The following is a 19181-nucleotide window of genomic DNA, read 5'->3' as shown; positions in this document are numbered from 1 at the left end:
TTAACATTACATTATATGTCGGGTTGTAGTCCCATGGTAAGTGGCGCGAACTCTTGAGCTTCTGGGCTTAAACGCTTAGGCTCACAGAAATAACATAAAATTGAATTTATGTAAAAAACAAAAACATAAATATTCCCTTTATTTAATAAAAAAAAAATTATTAACCCAATCGGAAATCGAAGTCAAAACCTTATGAATTACATCTAAACGTTCTAATCACTACTTACATACATATATATAGGATGCCGGAAAATAAAATCATTTTTAAACAAAAAATAAAATAAAATCGATTTACACATTTATTTATTTTTTATCAAAATATAAAACTTATATCAATTATTTTTCTAGGAAAATAACAATGAACATTTGCACTTATGTTTTATACACATAAGTACTTATATATACATAATTTGTAAAAAAAAACTTTTTTAAACTTTCTACTCATAATTTCATATTATTTGAGATCAAGAGAATTTCGTCAATGGTAATAATAAAATAATCTTTTAATTGATATTTTTTTCCTTTAATACATTTTTTTTAAAAAGTAGTACAAAGGGAATGATATGAATAATTTCAATTGACCCTAAAATACATACATATGTACACATTCCATACGTCATCAATTAATTAATTTATGTATTCCGATCCTTGAGATGCAAGTGTGCAAGCCTCTGGCCAAATGCCATAGAAACGAAAAGTGAAATAAGATAATGGGAATATTACATCAATAAGCGAAATATATATTTATATACAAAATATGAAATGTTTTACATTTATAAAATAATTGAAGCAATTAACAGAGATTATTTTATAAATTCTAGAAACAAAATATTAAGTACGCGATAGTGACGAGCACTTTGATAACATGGTATAAACAACATTAATTTTCATTTTATTTACAAAATAATCCATTTATAAATCAGAATACTATCATTATGATTTATTACATATTTGGTCCATTTTGAGATCATTAAATGCCAATAAACATCATCTTTGTACTTACATAAGTCAATTTAGTTAAAACTATTATATAGATATACTTATTGATATCTGTACACTTACAAAAAATATTTGGATGGGAATATATTTCATTTTTTGAAAGATCTTACGACCTGTTAATGATTGGTTTCAATGTTCAACATTATATTCGAGAAACACCCCTGTAATAAAGATTTCTTTAGGTCAGGAAAGAAAGTCTTTCACATTTCCAATATTCAATTCAAAATTCAAAAGAAATTTATATTTCCAATACTGTTATCAGTACTGTATTTAATTTTTGTAATGTTATATTACTCACTCATTTCAACAATGTCATATATAAAAAAACTTGATTTTTCAGGAGATCGTTTTTAAACTTTAAAAATATAATAAAATGTTTTAAAAATAAATATCAAGCCACTCATTGATCTTTTTAGTGTGCAACAGATCTTTTTATGTAAAACCTGAATGTTTTTTCTCCGTTTAAAAAATATTTAGTATATTTAAAAAAAAATCAAACAATACCTTTTCTTACAAAATTCAAAAACAACACTGTTTGCCCTGTAGCCGGTAAATATTAAGTTAAAAATATTCCGCTTTTGCAGGGATATAGTACATTTTCTGGGCATGCACAACTGAAAATTGACGATTTTTGATATATGACGTTGTTGAAAGGTGTGAGCGATATATGAAAGATTTTCCCGAACTAGTTCATATAATAGAAAGTGCCTGGCTAAATTTCAGATCAAAAACATTTTGTGAGTCTTAATTTCAAATCATTGTTATCAGACCATATTCCTTTTAAATATCCGGATTTCCATTATCCATTTTGCCACCAGTCAGTAACTTTTTCTATTTTTTTAAAGTTATCAATATTTTTTTTAATACTTATGAATTAATTTTCTCTAACCGTATTTCTGCGCCCTTCCTAACTTTAACATATTCTACGAGTATGTATCTCGATACGTTTATAATGTATTTCCTATTATATATTTTTATATGTGATTATAATCATATTCATAATAACAGATATTCAATTCTTTCTCCAAATAAAACTGATCACATTCATTACCAATTGTTTCCGCTGGTCCAAACCCTCCATTTTCTATTATTTCTTCTACACAATTCACCTGCCTATCATCTACGACATTTATTTTGTGACATCCTGCGTTAGAAATATGAGTTATTGTCTTAGAAGTATTTCCAATATTTGGTCCGCTCTTTTGTGCAAACTCTGTATATGTTTTGTGGAGATTTTGGTCCTTCCTTCTTTTTTTGCTCGAAGTAGCTTCGCATTCTTCCGGAATGGTATTTAATCTTTTGTTGGAAAGACTTTCTTGTTTCAACGATGAGGTTCTGTGTATCTTTTCCTGAACTGCTAAAGCGACAGCTTTTGAGTTTCTGTGCGGTTGAGTTGTCGTGCTGGTTTTTTGTACGGGTGTAGTGGATGATCTCTCGCAATTCTATAAAATTAAAAATATATCATCATAAAATTGGCTTACCATGAAAAACATGGCACGATCAGGTATGCCAAATACTCGAAAGTGGTCAGGTTAGGAGTCGTAATAATCGGCGGGTATGTATGAGGAGATGCATGAACGTGGAAGAGAGGAAAAATGTTTGCAAAGACAGAGTGGTGTGGCGTTCTATTCTCTCTGCCTACGTGAAGCGGCGTGATGGTTAGTTAGTTAAATTGGCTTACGAAATCTCGAGTCAAGGTATTTCATTAAGAATACCAAATATTTGACATTGAATTTAGAAAATCGTGAAGTCCAATTTACCTGACTGATTTTGGTCTTCTTGTAGTGGTGCTTGTCTGTATCTGGCACAAACCTGGCTGCAGACTTGGCGCTGATGATGGAGTGGTTCTTCACGTGCTTCCTCAGACTGGAAGGGTCGGTGTACCGCTTCACACATCCTTCGACCTGACACGCGTATGGTCGCTGAAACAAGCAAACTTCCGTATAAGTGATGATAATGAACCATATTTTTCAATGTCCGTTTACAAATTGGTTCATATATATATATATATATATATATACAACTTCCAAGAATTTGAGTAGTGTGGTTGTCAATAATGGGTAGAATCGGTGAATGTTACACGTGTGTAAAGTGAGCCTATGACGGTCGTCAGCCCCGTAAATGCCCAGACTTCCATATTCTTCTTCATCTTTGAGGAGATATAAAAGTGAGGATGGGTTTCATGAACTAGGAAGTGGAGGTAGGTACTCACGGCGTTGAAGTGCGTCCTCTGGTGCTTGGCCCTGTCGGAGCTGTTGGAGAAGGCCTTGTGGCAGCGCGGCGCCTGGCAGCGGTAGGGCCGCTCGCCCGTGTGGGAGCGCCGGTGGATCTTCAAGTTCTCGAGGCGCGAGAAGGCCTTGCCGCACCCGGGATGCTGCGAACAACCACACACATTACTTATATAGTATGGTACACTTACTACCCTACCCGTAGACCAAGCCTCTTGGCTTTGTCAGTTAATCCTTTTTAAAAATGCCAAAAGGCTACTTTTTAGAAAATGCTACTTTTTTATTAGTTATTGTGTCTTTTAATAACTAACTAACTAACTAATAACTAACCATCACGTCGCTTTCCCGCAGGGGTAGGCAGAGAGAATAGAATGCCACAACACTCTGTCTTTGCAAACATTCGTCGCCTTTTCCACGTTCATGCATCTCCTCATACATACCCGACGATTATTACGACTCCTTAACTGACCACTTTCAAGTATTTGGCATACCTGATCGTGCCATATTTTTCTCGGTCTTCCTCTGCTTCTTTTCCCAATTACATTCGCCTCATAAATTTGTTTTACCGTTCTCTCCTCACTCATTCGTTCTACATGTCCAACATATCAACTTGTGTCTTTTAATACTTATTTTAAATTTCTATTTAATACGTACAAGACTACATAACACAAGTTTAGCACTTCAAATGTGTCTCCTGAAAACATATTTATCATCATGCTCCTTTAGCAGAAAACGGTCGATATATTCGCTCACTCCTTTCAAGAACGTCATAAATCAAAAATCGTCAATTTTCAGTTGTGTCTCTCACTCCTTTCAACAACGTTATGACGTCAAAAATCGTCAATTTTCAGTTGTGCATGTTTACAGAATGCCCAGAAAATGTACTATAGGGTCCGCCATCTAAAGTTTTTTTTTTCAACTAGTGCTTATTTCGTGAATGGTAACACTTAGCTCATGTCTGATTTGACAGATAATTAGTTTTATCCTTCCGCTGAGCGAATATGGTTGTGTATACGCTTGAACAACGCTGGAAAATATTGCGACATTACTTTGAAAATCATGGTAATGTTGCAGAATGTGTGCGAAAATTGCGTACGGTTTTTGGAAGAAGAGAAGCACCGTCAGCTCCGTATGTTCGTTATCTTGTGAAAAAAGTGAAAGAAACTGGCATCCTCATCGATAAACCAAAGCGTGAAAAGCCAAAAACAGTGCGTACACCCGAGAATATCGATGTTGTGGCAGAAAGTGTGCGTGAAGCGCCATCAACATCAATTCACCGTCGTTCTCAACAATTGAACATTTCGGAGACATCATTGAGACGAATTTTGCATAAAGACCTTGGTATGACGCCATACAAAGTCCAATTGGTTCAGGAGTTGAAGCCAACTGACCATCCAATGCGTTTTCGCTTCGCTGAGTGGGCCTGCGATCGACTTACAGAAGATGCCGATTTTGCCAAAAAAATCATCTTTTCGGATGAAGCTCATTTTGATCTTGGCGGGTATGTAAACAAGCAAAATTGTCGTATTTGGGGCACAGAAAACCCGCACGCATACATTGAAAAGCCGGTACACCCAAAACGAGTCACTGTTTGGTGCGGATTTTGGTCCAGAGGCATAATTGGGCCATTTTTCTTTGAAAATGAGCAAGGAGTGGCCGTTACAGTCAATGGCGATCGTTATCGGGCCATGTTGAACGGATTTTTGTTCACAAAAATTGAAGAGGAGGATATTGGCAACATTTGGTTTCAACAGGACGGCGCTACGTGCCACACAGCCGAAGCTAGTTAGTTTTTTTTTTATAGCATTTTCAAAAAAAAAAAGTTATTTGGCGGACCCTTTATATCCCAGCAAAAGAGGCATATTTTTAACTTAATATTTACCCGCTACAGGGCAGAAAGTGTTGTTTTTGCATTTTGAAGAAAAGGTATTGTTTAATTATTTTTTTAAATATACTAAATATTTTTTGAATGATGAAAAAACCTTCAGGTTTTACCTAAAAAGATCTGCTGCGCAGTAAAAAGTTCAATAAGTGGCGTGATATTTATTTTTTATACATTGTATTACATTCTTAAACTTAAAAAACGTTCTCCTGAAAAATCAAGTATTTTGATTTATGACGTTCTCGAGAGGAGTGAACGATATGTAACACAGATATTCTTTTCATTTTCACCATATTGTAGCGAAGGTGTATGAAACATCAGAGTCCATCCATATTCGAGATCCCAATCAGCATTACTTAAACTTTTTTTATACAAAAATGTTAGTAATATTAGTATACAACCAGTCACCGAGATTTTTATGTCTACCGGTTTCGAGACGTACCTACCCGTCTCTTCGTCAGGACAATCACTACGACAGCATGCAATAGTGAAGGGTAGTATTGTTGGCATGCTGTAGTAGTGATTGTCTTCATGAAGAGACGGGTACCTCTCGAAACCGGTAGACATAAAAATCTCGGTGAGTGGTTATATACTAATATTACTTACATTTTTATAAAAATGACTAACCACAAAGTAAATGCTTTAAATATTAATAATATTGAGAATAAAACATTACTTTAATCATTTATGCATAAGCATACTACTGAAAGTACTAGTGAATCCCGAATCTAAGGACGTTTGTGCACTACACAGAATTTTACCGTCCGGCAGTCCGGTTTTGAAAAATAAAAGTGACGACAGTTTAGCGTGATCGAATTTACGCGCAACGTGTTCATGCACCGATCAAGAGCACCAATCCGAAGAAAGATGGGCAAAAGCAAAAGCCATTCGTTGTTTTAAAACGCTAACTGACGTGCCGTACGGTAAAATTCCATGTAATTCCGTGTAGTGGACAAGCGCCCTAACAGTTCAGTAATACGGTGGACGGTTCAAAATTCTAATAATCATATCATTGCGTGATACTGGTTATAACTTGGTGCGTGAATAAATCGTTAGCACAATTCGATACTATTTAGCATACTATGCATTATGTCCGAGGGGGTCAAAATACAAAGAGTTCATTTACTTTACTATTACATACTATTTAACGATCAAGTTAGCACTTTGTTGATTATATCCAGAGCTCTTTGTACCATTGGATGCAAATAAGGAAGGAAGCAGATAGTTTTCTGCACTCCCAAGTCGTAATGATACCAGTGTCGGGGTGTGGTCCCATGGTTAGTGTCGCGGACTCTTGAGTCAGAGCTTCTGGGTTCGAACCCACTCCATCACAATTTGATACACATATTTAATAATGAGCCGCTTAGGCTCACAGAAATAGTATGAAATTGAAATATTAAAAAAAAAAATAAAAACACAAATAACACTCTCTTTATCATTCACCGTTCACATTGTGTAATACCACTTTAAAAAACACTACCTCGTGACTACCGGTTTCGGAATAATCATATTTTTGGATGAATGTCAGACCATAAAAATTTCATTTTAATCGACATTTGAATTGATGATGGAATGATTATTCCGAAACCGGTAATCACGACGTAGTGTTTTTTAAAGTGGTATTACACAATGTTAACGATGAATGAAAATATATAATTAAATATATATATATATATATATATACATATATATATATATATACATATATATATATATATATATATATATATATATATATATATATATATATATATATATATATATATATATATATATATATATATATATATATATACATATATATATATATATATATATATATATATACATATATAATATTTTTTATTTTTTAAAATTTTTTTCTTACCATGCACTTGTTGGGTTTGTGGCCACTGTGGACTCGCATGTGGATGAGCAGCTTGTAGCGGGCGTTGAATGGCCTAGCAGCGCGAGCGCAGCAACTCCACAAACATATGAATTCGTCACCTAGAACAATCAAAATTGTTAAATAGTTTTAAAAAAAAATATCTTTTATTTTTGTGTGTACATTATTCCAAAAAAAGTTAATTACGTTAATAATTTTTTAATGAATATAAACAGTATATGTATTTATATGTATGTACATAGTTTTTTTTTTTTTGTTTGAATACATATTTAGATATATTGATATATCGCTCACTCCTTTCAAGAACGTCATAAATCAAAAATTGTCAATTTTCAGTTGTTTTCGGAATGCCCAGAAAATGTACTATATCCCAGCAAAAGAGGCATATTTTTAACTTAATATTTACTTGCTACAGGGCAGAAAGTATTGTTTTAGGATTTTGAAGAAAATGTATTGTTTAAATGATTTTTTTTAAATATACTTAATATTTTTCAAATGTAGAAAAAACCTTCAGGTTTTACCTAAAAAGATCTATTGCACAGTAAAAAATTCAATAAGTGGATTGATATTTATTTGTAATACATTGTATTATATTTTCAAACTTTAAAAATGATCTCCCGAAAAATCAAGTTTTTTGATTTATGGCGTTGTTGAAAAGAGTGAGCGATATGTATACAAGCTCGAGGGCATTGAAATGGTATTCCTTGCTCTTTGATCACTCTTAATACAAAATTTTGATTATTAAATTGATTAAATAGTAATAAAAAACAGTAGTCAAGATAAAAGCGCCCTTGAGGTATTATTTTACGAAAATGGCGCAATGTTATCCAAATTTTATTATTATTACTAATTGGAAATTTTTATAAAAAAAATTAAAACCGTTAATTAATGAATAAATTTATCAAACGTACCTTTGTATGTATTCACGTGGACCTTCTCAATGTGTTCTACAAGAGTAGTCTGATTAGAGAAGTTTTTATCGCAATTCAGCCAAAAACATATTCTTTCATCTGAAAAAAACATAAATAGTTACTTATATATTTATTTCTTATTGCAATATTAAAAAAAAACAGAAGTGAACAAATTAGTGTACCTGCTTGTTTATTGAAGGTGGAATTGCTGTCCAGTTGTTCCACACAATTATTGCTATCTTCGTAAAACTCGCTGACATTGTCGCTAGGCGAATAATACTCCTCGAATCCAATCATGTCGTCATCGTCATCCTGGTAATATCCGAGGGAATCCAAGTCTTCTATCAAGCTGTCTGTCTCGGTCTGAGAATCAAGGTGTTTCTTTGGCGTACTAACTGTATCCAGGTTCAATTCGTCAGTTTTTTCTTCGAAGCCGATATCATCGAACAGTTTGTTAAATTCCCCTTTTCTGCTGTCTGATTTATTTGATGCAAAATTTGTAACGTTATTAGGGTTGTAATAGCTATCTAAATTATCGATGCAAAGGGCTTTAGTTTCATCTGGTGTGAAGTATAAATCTAGGTTATTACAAGTCGCTCCGTTTTGAGGTATGGAAGCATCTCTTTCCTGGTTTCTTCTGAATTGTTTTGAGAATGCTGTTTCTAAAGGTGGTAACGGGCACTTTTTAATAACGGGGGATAGTACCTCACCTCTAGGTGCCAGCACCTCATCCGGTAACGAATCCGGAGTAAGTCTACCAGAGAAGTTTCTATCGAAGAAAAAATCATCTTCTTTTGTGTTTTTTTCATTGAGCCACGCGTCGCCGACGTTGGTGTGACTTGGAACGTTTTGAGTAAAGTTCGAATCTGGAAATTTCCAATCAGCACCATCGGCGGAGCAATTTTTAAATGATCCGTAGTCAGAAACAGACCATTGATAGTCGCTTGTTCCATGACTGCAAGCAGACACCTCAGAACTGAAGCTGTCTGTTCTACTGCTCAAATTAGATATCTTTTCTTGGCTTTTTTGACTGATTTCATTACGATATTCAACATCTTTGGGTTTTTGACACCAGGAGTTCATAGAGTGATGATTGTCCGCAGTTGTAGAATTGCATTCCCAGTTATTATCGTTGATTTGAAAGTCATCCAGGAGTGCGTAGCTTTTATCAAAAGTTGGAATGTTGTAGCTTGATTTCTGATTGTGCGATTTGCCTTTTTCTGCCTCCAGCATAAAAAGGGTATTAAAATGTAGCTCCAGATCAGAAATCGGTTCTTCTTCTAAGATCCTATCTGCGTACGTTTGATTAGAAATTGACGGAAAATATGGTGGGATGAAAAGAGGATAACAGGCGTCTGATTCCATTGTACTAATGATATTGCTCAGTTGTATTTGGTATTTTACTGTAAACACCGCAATAAAATGTTAGCTTCCATTCTTTCGAATCTATGAAGTCATCGCCCATTCAATAGTTGAGAAAGCTATTAATATCGAAGGTAGAGAAACCGAATTGTCTTCTATCAGAGAGTCTGTTTGCCCCCCGCCTCGCCAGATGTCAGTGGAGCTATTCTGATCTCGGCTGCGCGCGTCGCCAGCACTTGTTCAATTTTATTTGTATTATTTTTTCTTTTGTACCAGCGTAAAAAACAGCCTTCTCAATGAAAATAAACCTCGCGCTGACCGCGCCTGTAACAAAACACGTGGTATAAGTAATTCACTCGATTGTAACGGGCTACAATACATATAAGTATGCCCTGGAGTCGAGCATTCGAGTACTTTGAATAAAATATGGTCATTAGACACCACATTTACACCAGAAGAAGCGCTCTTTACTTTTTTTTATACACAAACTGTACTGTACACGTGTTACATAAAAACATTGAAGCATGATATAAAGATATTATTAAAACTATAGTATGTATGTAGTTACAAGTGGTGACAATCAATGATTTACAAATATGGATATTGTTTGCATTCATAAAATCGCTGGAAAGAGATAAGTACACTCGAGTACCGCGACCCTAGAAAAAGCCACAACACCATTTCTGTTTCTTCATAGCAGACAATAACATTTAAAAAATGTCTTTGGCTAAAAACTTTTATAATAATTGCTGTGTTTTTAGAAAAGTTTTTTTGAAGCATTGAAACTGTCTGATGGTACCACAAGTGAAGCATAAGACTGATCACCTCTCTTCTTTATACTATTATCGACCAAAGTCAATGGATCAATTAAATGTAGCAATCTATGGTATGCAGTATCCATGGCTCTTCTTCTACATTAGTTTAGTGACAAGAATGAATGTGTATTTGATGACGCATTTTTTCAGTTCATCACGATATGATCTGAAAGGTAGCAGCTCATTGTGTTATGTGTTCCTGGTAGAGGCAGTGTCAGGATAGATCGTTTCGCATTCTTAAAATACAGGACCAACTTGCCGGTGGAAAAGCTAACAAAATACTAAACAATATCCTATCGGACATTGAAATGTTTCATATTTCCGAAGCAGGATTCCGCCTCCGTAGTGTAATGGTCAACACGCTCGTCTACCGTTCTGGAGGTCCCGAGTTCGATTCCCAGAAGGGGGTCTAACAAATATAATTGATTTTTTCACTCTAATATTTATTCAATATTACCCTGTACCTGAAGCGGAGGGCTGAACGCCTTTCCTTCGTGTGTTTAACGATCAAGATAACACTGCGTTTATATGATGCAGTGCCCTATGCACCATTGGGGTGCGGATAAGGGTTCGAATGAATGAAAGAATCAGGATTACCCTACTTTTTTACTTAAGTTTTTATTTGTTTTTTCAAAAAAATATATTCAAATACTTATGTAGAAACGTTTTTAATTTAAACGTATAACTTATGAATAGCCATAAGTTGATAACTTGTATCATATATTCCATCACCCTGAAAATTAAAATTTTCAGTTATCTACATTTATAATATTGGACGAAAATTGTCAGATAACGAAGAAAATATGAAAAAAAAAACAAAAAAATTAATCACACAATTTATTTTACGACATTATCGGTTGCTAATTGTCAACTTTGGCATATAAAATATTACAACAGCCAGTGTTTTGCCAGTTAAAAGATAACCCTCTCGGTTCCACAATGTATATTTTTTGCAACATAAACAGAGTCGGGTTTTCTGTTTATAGTAGCGATATATTATCTAAATATTTATTGAAAAAGCCAGAGCGAACAAGCTACATAGATTAAAGATTAATAACGTCCAAATTTTGCGCATCAACAATGAAATTTGTATGCCGATTTATATACAGGATGGTCAAGGACTTGCGTTACCTTTTAAAAAAATGGTCATTTTTTGTATTTGTTTCATATTTTATTGGGTTGGTTTTAATTTAATATAATGAAAATAGAAATAGTTCCCACAATTTATTTTAAAATTAAGAGTATCTAGCGTAGTATGGAATACTTCTTCTAACACACCTTCTAACCCTTATCCGCACCCAATGGTACATAGGGCACTGTCGCGTATTAATGGATTGTTATCTTGATCGTTACTTACATAAAAGCAAGGTGATTGCTCTTGCGCTTCAGGGACCAGTCTACGGTAATATTAAATAAGTATTAGAGTGTAAAATCACTAATATTGATTTTTAACCCCCCCCCCTGGGAATTGAACCCGGGACCTCCAGCATGGTAGCTTAATACGCTAACACATGGGAGACACTGCACTAAATAGTGACAAAAGTTAGTGCAATTTATGTTCGTAGATGGGTGATCCTCAGTGTCCTACGGAAAAGAATATTGTATTTCAAGAATCCGAGAATCATCCATCAATATTGACTGCACTCTTTTCAGATCTCTATTTGGTCCCATATGCCACATGAGTTTCTCTATGTTTGAATAATTAATATAAAATTTTTACAAAAAATTTCAATAATTTATTCAAATATTTGGTCATAATTTTTTTGATAAGAAAAAAATTGGGATGTACTTATTGTTAGCAATATCTCATTATCTCATTAAATATATAAGTAAAACTAAAATTTGAAACAAAAATAAAAACGTTAAAAAATATTGATTTTTTAATAGTAAAGAGATATCCGGGTCACCCTATATTATATTTAAGAAGCCCGAATATACTATATTGTTGATATTATAAAACAAGCTAACTCAAGGACATAATTTTTCCAAGAGTGCAAAAAATGTGATCTGTTCTTTTTTTATGTTTCGTACTGGACCAAATTATTCGAAATTATTTAAGTCAATAAACCAAAATGATTTCTTTTTTAATTTATGTTTTATTTAGTAAATACCCCCCCCCCAGTCTGGTCTGGTTGTCTGCCTCCGTAGTGTAATGGTCAGCACGCTCGGCTACCATTCTGGAGGTCCCGGGTTCGATTCCCAGGAGGGTTCAAATAAATATTTGTGATTTTTTCACTGTAATATTTATTCAATATTACCCTGGACTGGTTCCTGAAGCGGAGGGCTGATCACCTTTCCTTCATGTGTAAAAACGATCAAGATAACACTGCGTTATATGACGCAGTGCCCTATGCACCATTGAGGTGCGGATAACGGTTTTATATATTTATAAATACCACTACTTCTTAAAATCTACTGTGACACGTGTTTCGATGCATTCTGCATCATTTTCAATATGTACATACGGTGTTTAAAAATGATGCGGAATGCATCGAAACACGTGATTTTAAGAAATAGTGGTATTTACCAAGTAAAACATTTATTAAAAATGGATAGATTTTACCACAAAGTGACTGCCGAATCAATTAACAATTATTTCAACAAGTCAATAAACCAAAATTATTTATTTCTTGAATGTTTTTCGCAAATACTTTGTAGCACATTTTATAAACTTTATAAAATAAAACAACTTTGTTTTAACCACTTTTTATTGGTACACTTTTTCTAACCGGTTTCAACAAGAACCTTGTCATCATCAGGGTTTATGAACTAATTCTAAAACATTGAAATACTCATATGGTGTACGGAGTGCGTGGACGTTTTTGGCATCGTAAGAGAAGGGTAATTATCTATAACCTAACTATGAGTATTTCAATGTTTTAGAATTAGTGCATAAACCCTGATGATGACAAGGTTCTTATTGAAAACGGTTGGAAAAAATGTACCTATAAAAAGTGGTTAAAACAAAGTTGTTTTATTTTATAATGTTTACAAAATTATTTAGTTTTTGCATTCATAGAAATTTTGTATAAAATTGTTAACTTTTCTCGTAAATATCTTTGTTACATTTTCATCGACAATAGTTCTCGTTGGCAAAAGAAATATCTACCTGAAGGAGGAATGTGATCGCATGGGCACCTATGTGAAGGAAGATTTTTTTCCGTTTTATCTAAATTTTTGTTAGGACTTTTCATCGCTAGGTCAAACTTGCAACAATATCACAGAATACCTACATAAACGAACAGTATATATCGACGGCCCCTACGTAAAGTACTCTATCTGCAAATCTGTTACTTTACAGGAGAGAGCTTAGAAGATTTTTTCAACGTATTCTTTTTTATTAATTAACGGTTTTATCTGAAATTCTAAACTAGTATTATTCATTCCAAATCACGATAAAATAATGTATTAAATCATTTTAAAACTTTATGCTTTGTCAAAATTATGTAGTTAGCGATTTAGGAGTTCAGTTCATTTCGAAAATTCCATGTATATAGCTTCTTATACCCATGAAAACTAGGCGTAATTTATTTTATATATTTTTTTGTTTATTTTTTGATATCTCATCAAAGATGAAGAAGAATATGGAAGTCTGGGCATTTACGGGGCTTACGACCGTCATAGGCTGGTTTAAGTGATCACTTTATACACGTGTAACATTCACCAATTCTACCCATTATTGACAACCACACTACTCAAATTCTTGGAAGTTCTATATATATGACCCAATTTAGAAACCTTGTTCATGAATCACTAGAACTTCACTAGAGACATCTATTGGTAAGATGTAAAGAAGCTTTTCATTAAGCAGAAACTCTTATATTAGTATGTGAGATCCGAATCCTGGATTATAATCACACACATGAGAAACGCCAGAAAATACCATTTTCATTTTTATTATTAAGCTTATAATTTGACCAGATAATTTATTTACAACATTTTGAGTGTGTCCAAATACTTGTTCACAAAATCTGGATTATCTCCAATTACAGGAGTTATTTTATTTTTTTGGTTGTTTATATTTGTAGATAGCGGTCAGTTGATAACATACACCAAATATCTCAAAATTGACAAAAATGTAGTTAGAGCACTTTACGTAGGGCACGTCGATATTATACTATCCTGTTACAATGTGCAGTATGACGAGATGAAATGGTTGAACGAATCTGACACGCCACATGTCCTTATTATTCCTCACATATAATACTTTGTACATATATATGTATGTACTCGTAATGTATGCAAAACATTTTATTTACTCTCCACTATATCATGCGTCCCTCCCTAGTCTGTAACTAGTGGTGAGCGTCTTTGTCCACCACATGTGAAGTCCCAAGTTCGATGCCCATCAGTTTTAATACGTTAATGTCAATATTATATACAACATTTTGAATGTGTCCAAATACATGTTCACAAAATCTGGATTATCTCCAGATTTTGTGATTACAGGAGTTATATTCATATTATAGCCCCGTAAATGCCCAGACTTACATATTCTTCTTCATCTTTGATGAGATGTCAAAAAATAATATCAATATTATGTGATTACATGAGGAGATACATGAACGTGGGAGAGGCGAAGAATCTTTGCAAAGTAGAGTGGTGTGGCGTTTCATTCTCTCTACCTACCCCGGCGGGGAAGCGGCGTGATGGTTAGTTAGTTAGTTTACATGCTTACGTCCCATGGTCTACACCTAACTAAAGCATAATAATGTTTACTGATCACTTTCAATTAATATTTGGCTGTAATTTTATTTTGTTTATTTATTTAATTTATTGTCTCTGTGATATGTGTACACTGCACTGGCGGACTTCTTTCTATGAACCAATATATTTCAACTAACCAAAAGCTGATTTATCATAGTGGTCAAGGTATTTTAAATAATAAAGTTTGTAAACATAAGTATGAGAAATAAACATAATTATAACGAACCAATTTAGAAACTTTGTTCTTGAATCACTAGAACTTCACTAGAGACATCTATTGGTGAGATGTAAAGAAGCTTTTTTATTAAGCAGAAACATATTCTTCTTCATCTTTGATGAAATGTCAAAAAATAATATGAAAATAACTCCTGTAATTGGAGATAATCCAGATTTTGTGAACAAGTATTTGGACACACTCAAAATGTTGTAAATAAATTATCTGGTAAAATTATAAGCTTAATAATAAAAATGAAAATGGTATTTTCTGGCGTTTCTCATGTGTGTGATTATAATCCGGGATTCGGATCTCACATACTAATATAAGAGTTTCTGCTTAATAAAAAAGCTTCTTTACATCTCACCAATAATTATAACGAGTTACAGTATAAAAAATATACGATAGTATAAATATCAATCAATGTCCGCCTCCGTAGCGTAATGGTCAGCACGCTCGTCTACCGTTCTGGAGGTCCCGGGTTCGATTCCCAGGGAGAGTCAAATAAATATAAATGATTTTTTCACTCTAATATTTATTCAATATTACCCTGGACTGGTACCTGACGCGGAAGGCTGATCACCTTTCCTTCGTGTGTTAACGGTCAAGATAACACTGCGTTTATATAATGCAGTGCCCTATGCACCATTAGGGTGGGGATAAGGGATTGAAGACGAAGAAGAAGAAGTGATATGTGTACACTAGCGGACTTCTTTCTATGAAGCAATATATTTCAACTAACCAAAAGCTCATAGTGGTCAAGGTATTTTAAATAATAAAGCTTGTATACAAGTATGAGAAATAAACACAAATTATAACAAGTTGTAGTATAAAAAAATAGTATTTTAGTTATTATACCAAAAGTTATGAAAAAATTGGAAGAGTAAGAAAGTAGGATCAGTTAAGTAGTTAAGGGTGGAGAGGGAGAGAGGGAGAAGATTCAAGGAAAGGATGTATGATGAACAATTAAGGTACAAAGTATCTTATTTTACAAGTGAAAAAAATATATTTAGTCTGTATTTTGTAATTAAAAAAAGTTTAAAATATTTGCAAGCTTTTTTTGCAATATTTGTCATTTTTTTTTAATCTACCTCGAAACCGGTTGACATTATAATAAAGTTTTTAAAAGACATTAGTTATTTTGTGAGTTAGAACCCCGTTCGTTATTTTTGGGTCATCATGCCATGTATTCATAGTACTTCTGGTGACGTATTCATATTAAATTTTCACATCATGGATAAGGGTTGAAAAAAAGTTTAAATAGATAGAAAAAACTCACCTCGAAGTTCGCACAACCCAAATATTGATAAAATTATTTCACTTTTTCTCGATTATTATTTTGAAATTAATTCACAGTATTTTTTATTTATTTTTACAAATAAACCACAAATAATAATATTGATTGTTTGTGACAGTTTATTTAGCTGAAGATGATTGTCGATTGGAAAGCCAGTACCGAAATGAGGGTTTTGACAAGCAGAAGGGGTTTATCTATGGCTGCGTTTCGGTCGGCCTGACAGTCTCCATCTTTACCACAGATGCTACATCATTTTGTGCAAACGAAAACAATCGACAACCTTTTTTTATTAAAAAAATCTCACCTCAATAATGTATTTTTTCAGGTAAATTATGATAAGACTTTGAATTTATTACATATAATTTATTTTCAAAACCAAAACGAAAAAAAGGTTTTTAAATAATCTTCTAAGATTACCTCAGGGACTTCGTACGTATTAAGTATTGAGTTCAGTATCCAAATTACACCAGTCTGCACGAGCACGGGTATGAAACCCCGAGTGTCTTACCTCTTCTTATATTATATTCTCCTTGTAACCATTCTTCATCCTCCTTTCCTTTCCATTATGGCTGTAATATTCTACGTCATAAATCCCTTCATTTTAGCCCAATATGATTAGCCTGCTTTCGGTTGGTTTGAAGATATTGCTTCATAGCAAGAAATCCGCTTCATAACAATGCGGCGCACTATACACCATTCGTGTACGAGTCGAGGTTAAAGAAAAATAATAATGTATCTACTAATACAGATATTTAATTTGTGACTTCAAATACCACTTTAAAAGCTCTTTTTAATAACGCCACCCCACTCGACTCAATTCTACATTTAAATATATATTTTATGTTTGGAATATTGAAAGCATTAACTTTGTGGATCATATTGATATATTATGTCGAGAAATAAAAATACTTTGTGTTCTGATCCACTCACATTTTTATTAACCAACTAGTATCGGCAACAACCTGTTGCCCTCTTCAGGGTTAAATTAAACCCTGAAGAGGGCAACAGGTTGTTGCCGAAACTAGTTGGTTAATAAAAATGTGAGTGGATCAGAACACAAAGTATTTTTATTTCTCGAAATGAAATATATTTTTTACCCATTTTGCATACCTCCGGTTTGCTTCCGAAATTGTAATACTGTATTGTCAACATAATTAATCATATAGATCTTAGTGACTTTTTTCAACTTGACTTTTCAAATTGAGTTAGAAGACGGAGAAGATGAGACATTTATTTATTTATTTCTGAAGCGGAGAAGGTTAGAAAAAGTGAACACGCGGGATTAAGTCTAGAAATTAGGTAGACAGAAGTATGAATTTGTGAGAAGGTGCGTTGATTTTTGAATTTTGCGAGTGATTTGCACAGAATAGCTCCTTGCTCGCTTCATAGGTCTTCAGAACGTAAACAAAGCGTTATTTCTGAAATAAACTTGACGCATTTTTTTATTGAAAGCTCCAACCGTATTCCCAGATCTGACATAGAAGATCTAGAACCCCTATTGAATACGATTTTATTGACGTACTTCGTAGCGAAAATCTATTAAGCAGCTAGATCCTAGTTCCAAACAGATGTCTGGTGCATAGACGCCACCACAATCCCGACCAGCACAGCAGACAGACATTCTGTAACATTATTTATCATATTATTTTTTGACATCTCAATATAGATGAAGAAGAATATGGAAGCTGGGTATTTACAGGGTTAACGACCGTCATAGACTGATTTAAGTGATCACTTTACACACGTGTAACATTCACCAAATGTTGTAAATTATTATTTTTAACAAAATTTATAAAACAATTAATATTATCCGTTAGTTGCCAAACTGTTGTCGATCTGCGCTTTAATTTCAGTTAAAGTAAATTACAAAAATATGAAAATACATTTTGCTCTAGTAAAAAATTGACACGCGTAAGTGATCCTTGCCGCGCCTCATCCAGGAGGCATTCGGGGCGATATTCCCTTGCAACGGTAAAAAAGGAATTACCACACCAAGTGTAAGAGATAAAAGAATCGAGACAAGTGTATACCGTAACAGAGGTTCTCAAAGTGTAACGAGCTTATTCATTTATTTATATAACTTGTGCAAAATTCAAAATAGGTTGTAGAATGGTAAATGTTATAAAGTGTATAAAGTGATTAAACTAGCCAAGACGAGTCGTAAGCCCTGTAAATTCTCAAGCTTTTATTTTTCGCCTCAACAGACTTCTCTTCAGATATCTTGAAAATATTGATATTTTTTTCAGGCTTTTCTTGAAGTTACATCTTTCAGGGGGAGGGGTAGTTCATTCTTAGTTTAGAGGGTCACACAGAAAAGGAATTTTTGAGAAATCATATTTTTTTATTCATATTTTTATTTATTTATTGGTAGATTGTATTATTTTAACAATTAAAAAAAATAAGAAAAAAATACGAAATTAATAAAATAAAACGAGAAGTTTATTTTTAACCACATTTCTTTTTTAGTATTTTTCTCCAACTGGTTTCGAATAAACCTTGTCATCTTCAGGAATGGACATGTAAATGTCCATCTCTGAAGATGTCGAAATCGATTGGAGAAAAGTACCAAAAATAAAGTGGTAAAAGACACAGTTCTTGTTTATTTTATAAAGTTTTATGAAATGTGTCACAAAGTATTTACAAAAAACATTCAAGTTAAAAAAAAATACCTAGAAACTTTGATTGATACTGACCACGTAAAGCGTTATAAAAGCTGTGTACCTTTTTTAGTGCCTGCTTTGAGTAGATACTTATCTACTTATAATACATACACACAAAGTACTTATAATACATACCTATGTATTAAAAGTACTTTGCAACATTTTGAGTGTGTCAAAATACTTGTTTAAGGAGTTTCTGCTTAATAAAAAGTTTCTTTTCT

At 33.4% G+C, this 19181-nt stretch overlaps 1 protein-coding gene across 1 annotated transcript; it reads right to left on the bottom strand.

The window, feature by feature from the left end:
- Positions 1-1273: 1273 nt before the first annotated feature.
- LOC148299755 (uncharacterized) lies at positions 1274-16464 on the bottom strand. Its single transcript, XM_088275733.1, has 7 exons — positions 16283-16464; positions 8088-9591; positions 7906-8004; positions 6977-7095; positions 3212-3373; positions 2760-2921; positions 1274-2441 (listed from the first exon to the last, which is right to left on the bottom strand). Exons 2-7 carry the CDS (start codon positions 9268-9270, stop codon positions 1974-1976), a joined length of 2193 nt encoding a protein of 730 aa, XP_088131859.1. The 5' UTR covers positions 9271-9591; positions 16283-16464; the 3' UTR covers positions 1274-1973.
- Between the last annotated feature and the right edge of the window lie 2717 nt (positions 16465-19181).

This window comes from Brachycentrus maculatus, unplaced genomic scaffold (assembly GCF_059751285.1).
Source record: "Brachycentrus maculatus isolate JH-2025_06_01 unplaced genomic scaffold, ASM5975128v1 h1tg000966l, whole genome shotgun sequence".
Lineage (NCBI taxonomy): Eukaryota > Metazoa > Arthropoda > Insecta > Trichoptera > Brachycentridae > Brachycentrus > Brachycentrus maculatus.
Note: the sequence above shows the minus strand (reverse complement) of the source record. Positions and strands in the feature narration are given on the sequence as shown.

Bases quoted from the DNA above. Each gene is read 5' to 3' on its own strand.
- LOC148299755 (XM_088275733.1), bottom strand. From the start codon at position 9,270: ATGGAATCAGACGCCTGTTATCCTCTTTTCATCCCACCATATTTTCCG. The intron at 3,374-6,976 runs GTAAGAAAAAAA...GGTTGTTCGCAG, and splicing joins ACAAACCCAACAAGTGCATG to CATCCCGGGTGCGGCAAGGC. The intron at 2,442-2,759 runs GTAAATTGGACT...TTAATTTTATAG, and splicing joins AGAAGACCAAAATCAGTCAG to AATTGCGAGAGATCATCCAC.